General features: G+C 43.5%; 1 protein-coding gene across 3 annotated transcripts in view; it reads left to right on the top strand.

Annotated features, from left to right (window-relative positions):
* The window catches only part of NCBP3 (nuclear cap binding subunit 3), a 32,178-nt gene that overhangs the window by 337 nt on the left and 21,011 nt on the right, over positions 1–10,830 (top strand). For all 3 annotated transcript variants that reach the window (XR_003001735.1, XM_024734463.1, XM_024734472.1), the window contains exons 2-3: positions 1,887–1,952; positions 3,850–3,955. Coding sequence is in view for 2 of the 3 variants with exons in the window: in XM_024734463.1 (XP_024590231.1) it covers positions 1,887–1,952; positions 3,850–3,955 (172 nt within the window). In the remaining variant the exon portion in view is untranslated. The remainder of the gene's footprint in view (positions 1–1,886; positions 1,953–3,849; positions 3,956–10,830) is intronic.

Raw genomic sequence — 10,830 nt, 5'->3', positions numbered from 1 at the left:
AGGGGGCCGGGGCTGGGGGAAGTCTGGGTGAAGGGATGAGGGGGGCGAGCGCCCGGGGGGCGGGGGCGCCAGGCTTGAGCAGAGACGGGCAGCGAGAGAAAGGACGCTGGGGCGCCCGGAAATGGGTGTTGAGGGGGCTGGAGGAGGTGGGGAAGAGCTGGGGGGTAGTTGAGGACACCCCCTTCGCTGCCCCTCGGAGTCAGTCTGTGCAAGAGTGTGAATGAGGAGGGGTTGGGTTTATCTGGGGGCTTGAGATAAAGGGCGAGCCCCGGGCGGGAACAGAACCAGGAGCGGCCCAGAAAGAACTGTCGAGTGGCGCGGGCATCCAGGTCTCTTTGTGGGTCCTACTCCGGTGGAGCTGGTGTCTGTTAAACATAGCACTCGCGGTTTCCCTTGGGAGAGCTGGGCTTGTCAGCTGCAGAAACTCTGTGTTTCTGTTGTGACTTGAGGGTCATCTTGTCCCCGCGCGGCTCCGCTGTTACACCGTGGCTCCAGCATCTCACCCTTAATGAAAACAAAACATCAGTGAACCAGCAGTGGTCCTTGGTCCCTCTTTTATCACGATGGGGATGCTGAGAGGTGTTTTTGCTTTTGGTTTGGTGGTCTTGTGTCCGGTTCTTAGGGCTGGTCTCAGGCCTGCATGGCTTCTCATGTACTTAATTTCTCACCTAACATGGACTACTTTTTAGCACATGTCTGCTAGTCTTGCTTTTAAATTAAGATTATGGAAAAAGATTTTAAAAAAAAAAAGGTAAGAGCACTAAAGACAGTAAATTATAGTGACTCTGGCAACAACAACTAACATAGTGGCATTTTACCATTTACTACATTATATCATTTAAAATATCACTGAGGTTGTGAAGTAGGTGTTATCATCCCTTCATTCCTTCAGTTCAACATGTACTTATTGCGTCCCCCACTTAGTGCCAGCCACAGTCCTAGGCACTTGACCAAGATCAAGACCAGACTGTGTCCTGGCGTTTATGTTCCAGTTGGGGGGACACAAGTAAACTAATAATTTACGGTAGTGGTGAGTGCTGTGGAGAGAATAAAGCATGTTAATGGGATGGAAGTGTGCAGAGGGCAGGGAGGGTGTGCAGAGCAGGAAGCAGAATGGCATAGGATGGTCAGCAAAGTCCTCTGAGATGGTGAAATTTAAGCTGAACCCTAGGTGACAGAAAGGAGCCGTCCATGTGAAGATTTGGAAGAGAGCGTTCCCAGCAGGGGCAACAGTAAGTGCAGAGGCTCTGAGATGGGCACAAGATTGTTTTGTTGGAGAAAGGTCAAGTTCTGTAGCACAAGTGGGAGAGCAGTTGAAAGAGGTCAGAAAGGTAGGCGGATACCACAGAGGAAACCTAGGCCCAGAGAGGCCAAAGGAATTGTACAGTGTCATGTAATCAGTGAACGTCAGAGCTGTGATTTGAGTCCCCAGGCTTCCAAATCCCATCCTATTTTCATTGCGCTGTGCTGTGTTTTCCCCAGAAGGTCGAGGTGAGTCCTGACTTCCTGCATTTTGGTGAAGACTTGTGCTCCATCTGGTGGCCTGGCACAATGAATTTGTCCAGTCTGGGTTGGGGAGATAAGTGACTGTGCCTCATCTTGGATATTTTTCATGAACGCCTCTAGATTTTCATTTACACGGATACCTTCAGTAGATGGAATTACTTTATGTTGTGGCTAGGCCTAGAAAAGCCTTCCTGGTATAGTAGTTGATTGCTACATGGAGCCACTGGGACAGGCTTCCCCATGATATGAGGTTGTCAGGGCGGGGGAAGGATTGCTGAAAAGAACGACTCTCCAGAAGGAATGGGTTGTCAGGCTGTTGTTTATCATGTGCTGGTCGTCCGTTGCTCGTTAGCAATTCTCACCCGTCCCCTTCTTGTTAGGACACAAGCAGAAGATATGAAAACAAGGCTGGCAGCTTCATCACTGGAATCGATGTCACCTCCAAGGTAAGACAGACCATGATTAATTTATTCATTTTGAGAAGCAGGTGAACTTAATGAACGAATCTCTAGGAGAACAGCAATTACTCTTTACCTCCTTTTTTCTTTTGCTGTTGGATTGAAACTTTTTTTTAGGTTTAAATTTTGTGTTTTACCGTGATGGCTTCATGCATCCTGAGAACATTGAGACAGCATTTGTGTGTCGTTGAATCCATGAGAAGATGTAATCACTGTACCGAGATGCCTGTAATTAACCACATCCAAGAAAAAGTTCTGCGCTGGAGTGCTTTTTTTGTGCTGTCCATTCTTTAAAAATGTGTAAACTGTTTCCACTTTAAATGAAGCAAAACATGAAAGTGCCTTGCACGTAGTAAGCCCTTAGTAAACGTCTTTATTCCTCACTGGTTGAGGCCAAGAAAAATACGATTTCCTGAATGTGTGTGTGTGGCTAAACTTTGAAGGCCAAGTGGACTGAATTATTCCCAGTACCTGGGAGTATTGCCTTTTATCTAGTGATTGCTGTTACTAGATTACCAGCTTCACTGTAACTCCTCACAGAACGAAACATATTATTTTCTTTACAATAAACAGTTGATACTTATTTATTGCTTTAATTGCTGATGATATTCAGCTTAAACATTGTTTCTGACTTTAATGTGTGCAGTTAAGTTTCGAACAGAGTTTAAGTTACAATTCTGAATAAATAATACTGTGTTACTATATTGGATGTGTGAAAGCAAAAATAAAAATAAGTATGTCATGCTAACTTTTTTGTGTTTTATCTGGGTCTCAATCTCTGATTGCTTAAAGGCCAAAAGAAGGAACTGATCATCTTTTTTGACAAGAAAATAGAATAAAGTGAAGATGTTTTCTTTTTGTAATTGAAAAAGAAGTATACAGGACTCTTCTTAAGCCCACACCATTTACCATTATATGAAGCAAATATATGGGGGAAAGGGTGGTAGCCAAGAATTGGTACTTCAGTCTTACTAAAGGAAGGTAGATTAGTTGTTTCCACTGGGAAAACTTAAGTGAAGAAAATTAGCATAACTATTGGGAAATAACAGAATTGTTGCTGCTTTACCAATCCCCACAAGCTTTCTATAGTCAGACCTTCAATTAGTGTGGCAAAGTCGATATACAATTAGTGAAGCTTCCTAAAAGCTATCAGAAACCCATAGTTGGACCTGGGTTTATTTTACCTCTTGGAAAAAAAATTTAGGAAACTGATTGTTTTGTTTTTTAGAGAGCATCAATGCTTCTTGTCACTTACAGATGAAAACTGGCAATTCCGTGGGCACAAGTTTAGAATAGAGGAGAGAGTTTCTTTGCTTCAGTGTTATTTTCAAATGCAGAAAAAGCTTTAGGGAGTGGACTGCTCAGGCAGACATAACGTGATAGGTGTGATTACCATGCATACAGACTTTGTGAAATGGGGGTGGTGGGGGGCTTCTAGAAATAGCACTGAGATCAGAAGATCTGCCCCTTACTAACTGAAGTGCCTCTGGCAAACCTTTTAACTTCCTTTGTGCCTCAGTTTCTGCACCCGAAAAATTGGAATGTTAAGATTGTTTAGTTACAATTCGTTTACAAGATTTCTAATAATAAATGTCAAACCATTATTCATTACTCACTGAATCAACAAATATTCATTGAATTCCTACTGTGTCCCGGATACAGTGATAGGCAATGAATCATTGTAGAGATTATTACAAATTATAACACTATTAGTGTATACCCTCCCAGTCATTGACTGTGAATATCTAGTGCTTTGCAAAAATTATTAAAGGCACAATGTTGCTTATTTCTTCTAAGTTACTTGTCACTGATGCATCATTTTGTGTTTGTGATTTAACTTTCCTCTTCCATGTTTCACTTCTTTGGCTTTTTCTATACCTTCTAGGAAGCAATTGAAAAGAAAGAACAGCGAGCTAAGCGCTTCCATTTTCGCTCAGAAGTAAATCTTGCCCAAAGAAATGTAGCCTTGGACCGAGACATGATGAAGAAAGGTACAGGGTGTTCGGGGGGAATTTTTCCACATTCTCCCAGAGAATGACTTTTCCCTGCCAGGGCCTCATGCTTCTGGCCTTGCCTTGCATGTCCAGTCCTCATCCAGATACTGCCAAAGGAAGGAACTGGTGAATTCCCCATTTCTGAGGTGACCTGTTAAAGTTGAGCTGCATTAGCTGTCTCTCAGATGTCAGAGCTAGGAAGAAGGAGATTGTCTTCTCTGAGAAGCCCCAGAGAACGTCACCTAGTTGGAGGCAGAGCTGAGATTAGAGCTGTGCTTCTATGGACTCTTACTCATTTTCTGCTTTTAACATAGAAGTGTTAACTTTTCTTTGCCTTTAAATATAGTGGGAGTGTATCACAGTGAGACTGTCTTTTAGGGGAGTCAGATTGGTCGGGGGGATACCATTAATACTTCGGTTGATACAGGCTTGTGATTTTATTTTATTTTTGTGTTTTGTTAGGGTAAGTATCACGCTTCCTGAAATTCACCCTGAATTATCTAGTAACCTACCCCAGTTTTCGAAAGCAATTTATGAATAGAGGGGAAAATTATTATTACCCTTTTAGTGAGTTCACAGTCATATTTATTATTCCATAAGTGCAAATGACCGCCCTCTGTTGTATTTGCAAATTTGGGATTTGTGACGGGCTTAATAGGCAGCCTTCTGAATGCATGTTAAAGGTCTGTGCTCTGCTGTGTGAGTTTCTCTAGGCTTGCTTGTTTGATGAAAACATGTTGAATGAATGAAAGAATAGCGACTATTTGTTGGGAACTTGCTCTCTTACCAGGCACTGTGTTAATTAGCGGGTTACATATTTGTTTCGTACTCATTTCTCACAACAACCCCATGAGGAATGTATTTTTATGCCTATTTTACAAAGGAAACAGGCCCAAAGAAGTTAAATACATGCCCAGGTTTACACAGCTAGTAAAAGTAGAGTCAGGGTTAGAACCTGATAAACCAGATAAACCCAGGTTTATCTGACTCTAAAGCCTTGCTGTTAACTACTTTGCTCTGTTGCCTTACAATATGTGATATGACACCAGAGACCCAAACCTCATTCCGTGCCAGTGGACAGAGTAGCTTGGACGCAGAGCTCAACTCTGGATGCTGCTTTACTCCTTTTTTCTGCATAATGAGTTCAGTTTGGAAATACGACCTTGCTTCCCTTGCAGGCCAGGCGTCCAGGCATCTGCTTGAGTGGATTTTTCTGTTTCAGAAAAAGTCCTGTGAAGGCATAGGCATTCATGTGCCTGCACAGTCTAGACAAGGCAGGTGTCGGAGGCCTTTCTTACAGCTCCACCTTGAAAGCCCCCCTGTTTCCTTCTAGTCCCGTAAGCAGTCCTTGTGACATCTTGCTTCTGACCTTGCTCATGCCTGTCGCTCTGTTGATTTGCCCCTCCTTGTCCCATGCTTTTTCGTTTCAGATGTCACTGCCTCTGTGAAGCATCCCTAATTACCCACTTCAGCCTCTCTTCCCACCTGTGTTGGGGCTCTTTAGAGTGCTGAGCCCTCCTGGGATCTAGTCTCAGTTCCTTAGTGAATGCGGGCGAGTTAGTGAACCTTTTTAGGTCTCACTTTCCTTGTTGTAAAATGGGAATAGGATACCTTCCTGAAAATGATCACTTTCGGGGTTAAATTTTAATTTAAAAAAAATGTTTTTTTGAAAAGTAATCCCGATCTCATGGTTTTAAAGATTCTCTTAAAAACAATAGATCTGCCTGGAATGTCAGTTGCTCATTACAACCTGTTTTTTGATCCAGGAAGCAGCATGGTTTTGGAGTGTGTTCTTGAACTCCAGAGAACCCTGCTGCCTTTCCCAGATCAATTTAAATTAGAGTGGGGGAATGGGTTTGGATAGATCTCAGAGATAGTTATTATTTTTATATCTCCTCAGGTAATTCTAATGTGCAGTCAGGATTGAGAACCACTGGTGTTGTGGTTAAGAGCGTGGGTTCTGAAGTCTGACTGCCTGTATTCAAATCCTGACTTGTCACTTTCTAGCTCTTTGACCTTAGGTAAGTTGCTTAGCCTCTAAGAACCTCAGTTTCCTCATCTGGAAAGGCAGGATAACATTCTTAAAGGGTGGTTGGGAGGCTCTGACAAAATGTTATGATTCTTAGAGTGGTGTCTGGCATATAGTAAATGTTAGTTATTATTATTATCTGGCATTCTCCATCTTCCAAACAGTCATCTAAGTGGTCCAGCCTCTTGGGAGAATGGGGACATTGGAATAAGCATCTTGATTCCTGCAGCCACAGTAGGTGTCAAGTTATTTCTTCTTATTAATATCGACAGTAATAAAATACACCATTTGATAAATGCTTACTATGTGCCAATCACTGTGCTATGTGGTTAGCTTATCTTCCAACAACCCTGTTGCAGGGAACGTATTTATCATTTCTGTTTTACTGGTGAGGAAAGTAAGGTGCTGAGAGGTTGAGAAACTTGCTCAAGGTCCCACAGGTAGTAAGTAGCAAGGCTGGGGTTCGAAGGCTGGTCTGACTGAAGCCTGTGTTCCTGATCTCTGCCAGCTTCAGGGATGTGGTTTGGGATGCGCTGCACTAGGCCAGTCCTCATCGAGAGTAACTCGCTACTTTTGAGTGACAGTGTCAAGCAGCTTCTCTTTATCTCCAAGATCAAAGCTCTCATGGTTGGAAAGGACCTTAGAGGTCATCTGGATCCCACCTCCTGCCCAGTGCTGCAGGCCTTTGGGCAGAGTTCCCCCGTGGTCCTTTGGCCTCTGCCTGAACATTTCCTAGTGGTGGCATGAGAACTATTTATGAAGCAGTCAGTCTTTTTGTCTTTGTTTTAATTAAGGCATGCACACTGTTTATTTATTTATCTTTCTTTCTTTCTTTTTTTTTTGGCCGCACCCTGTGGCATGTGAGATTTTAGTTCCCTAACCAGGGATCGGATCTGTGCCCCCTGCAATGGAAGCGCATAGTCTTAACCACTGGACCTCCAGGGAAGTCCCCACGGTCTTATTTTTGGATACTTCTTCATGTTGAACAAAAATTGCTTTCTAGTAATTTCTGTCTATTAGTTACTGTGTAACTCTTAGAACAACATTAAGTCCTTTCCTCATTCACACAGTAACTCTTCAGGTGAAGGAATGGACAGCCCATTCCCTAAACTTTCTTATGCAGCATGACTTTCTGGTCTCCCTCCTATAGACCCTTCCCAGTTTCTAAATGTCCTTCACCAGATGAGGTACAGGTTCCAGATTTGGTTGGATTCGTGCAATGCATGGCAGGACTCTGACCACGGTTTCTGTCCCAGCCATTTCATAGTAGTCATCTTCTAGTCAACCAAAGCACCAGTTCTTTCCCTCAGGAAATGCACCTATCAAAACAGTCTTTCTCATCTTGTACTTGAGACATTTTAAAGAGTTGCCTTTTTATTTATCCCTATTAAATTATATCTTGATTTCAAGACTCCATTTCAGCTTACGGAGTTAATTTTCATCTTGACTCTGCCTTTCAGCATTTTAGCTGCACTCCTCACTTTGTCATGCATGGCTTCTGCATCTTTATCCAGTTGTTGGTAAATGTCAAACAGGATAATCCCGTATCATGCCATGACACACAGATCCGTGAATTATAGTCTTATTCTATTATCAGGCCCACCTATCATTTTATTGTCATGGGGAACTAGATGACATGCCTTAATAAACTTGAGATAGAACATGTCTGTGGTATTCTTTGAATTTCTTGGCCTGCTAATCCAATCAAAAAAGAAACGAGGTTAGCTGGCTTGCTTCTTAGTGAACTCATGTCATTTCCTATGGGAGAGACTTAGTTTCTTAAGGGATCAGAGATTCTGTCTGATAAGCTATTTTTTAAAAATTTCCGAGAATGACAGTCTTTTGCATCGTTTGGGAATTTCTCTTTTCCTCTTTTCTGAAAATCAGTACGGGTTTAGTCCTTCGCAAGGCTTTAGGGTGCCTCGCTCCTTCCCTGCGGCTTTTTAGAGATTACTGCCTAGCTCTGAAGTCACTGGTTGGTACAGTGGGGTGCAGTTCTAGCTTCGAAGACTCAAATCTGTGAAAACTATTTCTGAAGCCCTTCTTGTCACCTATCTTGGGTTTTAGTTCTCACTTAATGATAGCTATTCTACTGCCCTTCAGTAGTACAGCAAAATAGATCAACAGTTCTGCCCTTTTCCCCAAAGCAACGTTGCTCCAAACACTTGGGAAAAAAAAAACCCACCATTGCCACACACACACACACACACACCCCCACACCCCCATCCCCGCCGTGCCGCTTGGCTTGTAGGATCTTAGTTCCCTGACCTGGGATGTAACCCGGGGCCATGGCAGTGAAAGCGCCGAGTCCTAACCACTGGACCACCAGGGAAGTCCCCCATTGGCATTTTTTTTTTTTTTTGCAGTACGTGGGCCTCTCACTGCTGTGGCCTCTCCCATTGCAGAGCACAGGCTCCGGACGCGCAGGCTCAGCGGCCATGGCTCACGGGCCCAGCCGCTCCGCGGCATGTGGGATCTTCCCAGACCGGGGCACGAACCCGCGTCCCCTGCATCGGCAGGTGGACTCTCAACCACTGCACCACCAGGGAAGCCCCCACCATTGGCATTTTTGATGAGCCTGTTTGCTCTGGACTGTAACCTTTTCTTCATCAGATGTTAGACAAACAATTCGTGTCCACCAAAGAAAATTTGGAAAGTAAAGTAAGAAGAAAAATTGCCCACAGCGCACCACCCAAATGCAGTCATTGTCAACATTTTGTGCATTTCCTTCTAATCTTTTCTGGGTATGGACTTTGTTTTTGCTTTTCCCTTTGTAGTCCTACTGCTTTCTTCCTTTTCACTTGACAGTCTGTCATCAGCATTTTCCATGTTATTATAGAGCCTGATGTAGTCTTTCAGATTCGTACATTTCTTACATTTGTTCTCTTCTATTGGTAATTTACCCTTTATCTGTTCTCCCATATGTGTTCTTTGGTGAGTTGTGCTCACCTAAGCTTTGTTGCTTTCTCTTTTCTTGGGATCACCGCTCATACTCTGAGTCACTATATTTAGTGTCTTCCAAATTCTTTGATCATCCTAATCTGAGGCTTTGAAATTGGCTACTTTTTCTCTGGATTTTCAGAAATCTGCTTTCTTAAAGACTTGAGTTTTGTGTCCTACGACCTGTCATTCATTGTCTTCTTTCCTGTTGGAAAACCCAAGATGATTCCCTCACCACCTTGCTTGTAGTCAACACTCAGTAAATGCCCGGTTCTCATTCCCTAGTTCATTTGTTCACTGCCACCTCAGCAGTTAGTCCTTTCTCATCATCTGGGCATAAATCTAGGCGCCTTCTTTGTTGCTTTGTTTTATTTTAAGCAGTGACATTGCAGGCTTCCATCAGATCTTAAGCTTGTCTCATATATGGTTAAATCCTTCATATCAGCATCTCCTACAAGATTTTCTTCTGCCTGCTCCTCAGTCTGATTCCTCTACCCTCGCCAGGAGCTCTCCTTGTTGTTTACCCTCTTCAAAACCATCTCTTTACTTCCCAAAGGATTTTTTCCTCCAAAATCATGGCTTTTAGCTTGAAGAACTGAGAAGATCCCCTGGGCTACCTCTTCAGTTTCCCATCCTGCGTGGTAGAGTTACTCTGCATGTCCAGTGTGGACATCCATCTCATTTGGGGTTCTGTTCATTGTTGCACTGCTGGTCACTAATAAGGACTTGCTAAGGATTCATAAGTCTTTTTTTTTTTTTTTTGGCTGCACCATGCAGCATGCGGGATCTTAGTTCCCTGAGCAGGGATTGAACTCATCCCCTCAGCAGTGGAAGCACAGATTCTTAACCACTGGACCACCAGGGAAGTCCCAGGATTCATAAGTCTTGATGGTATCTCTGTCTTCATGAATCTGAGTTGGCAGGAAGATACTTACCTGATTTATTCTGCCCACACCTAATGGGCTCCCATTAAACCTTTTACTCTTCAAAATGACAAAAAAAAAAAAAAAAAGACTTATGAATCCTGGGACTTCCCTGGTGGTCCAGTGGTTAAGAATCTGTGCTTCCACTGCTGAGGGGATGAGTTCAAACCCTGCTGAGGGAACTAAGATCCCGCATGCTGCATGGTGCAGCCAAAAAAAAAAAAAATTAAAAAGAACTTTTATCTGAAAGTATTCACATGTATTTCAAGTTCATTTGTTTTAAATAAAATATATGACATATAAAAACATACTTAGGAGTAATGGATGCTGAATTCTTTTTTTTTTTTAATTAATTTATTTTTTTGACTGTGTTGTGTCTTCATTGCTGCACGTGGGCTTTCTCTAGTTGCGGAGAGCAGGGGCTACTCTTCGTTGTGCAGGCTTCTCATTGCAGTGGCTTGTCTTGTTGCGGAGCACGGGCTCTAGGCGCGCGGGCTTCAGTAATTGTGGCACGCGAGCTCAGTAGTTGTGGTGCATGGGCTTAGTTGCTCCGTGGCATGTGGGATCTTCCCGGACCAGGGCTCGAGCCTGTGTCCCCTGCATTGGCAGGCGGGTTCTTAACCACTGCGCCACCAGGGAAGTCCCAGATGCTGACTTCTTGACAGAACTACTTTGGAGAAGCTCGGGGAGAGAAGGGACGTGGAGCACTTACACAGGACCTAGGGTTTTTTTTTGTTTGTTTTTAAATTTATTTATTTTATTTATTTATTTTTGGCTGCGTTGGGTCTTCGTTGCTGCGCATGGGCTTTATCTAGTTGTGGCGAGTGGGGGCTACTCTTCGTTGCGGTACGCAGGCTTCTCATTGCAGTGGCTTCTCTTGTTGCAGGGCATGCGCTCTAGTCGCCCAGGCTTCAGGAGTTGTGGCTCACAGGCTCAGTAGTTGTGGCTCGTGGGCTGTAGAGCACAGGCTCAGTAGTTGT

Source organism: Neophocaena asiaeorientalis, unplaced genomic scaffold, assembly GCF_003031525.2.
Source record: "Neophocaena asiaeorientalis asiaeorientalis breed wild unplaced genomic scaffold, Neophocaena_asiaeorientalis_V1.1 scaffold129, whole genome shotgun sequence".
NCBI classification, from domain to species: Eukaryota; Metazoa; Chordata; class Mammalia; order Artiodactyla; family Phocoenidae; genus Neophocaena; species Neophocaena asiaeorientalis.
This window is presented reverse-complemented; position numbering and strand designations above follow the sequence as displayed.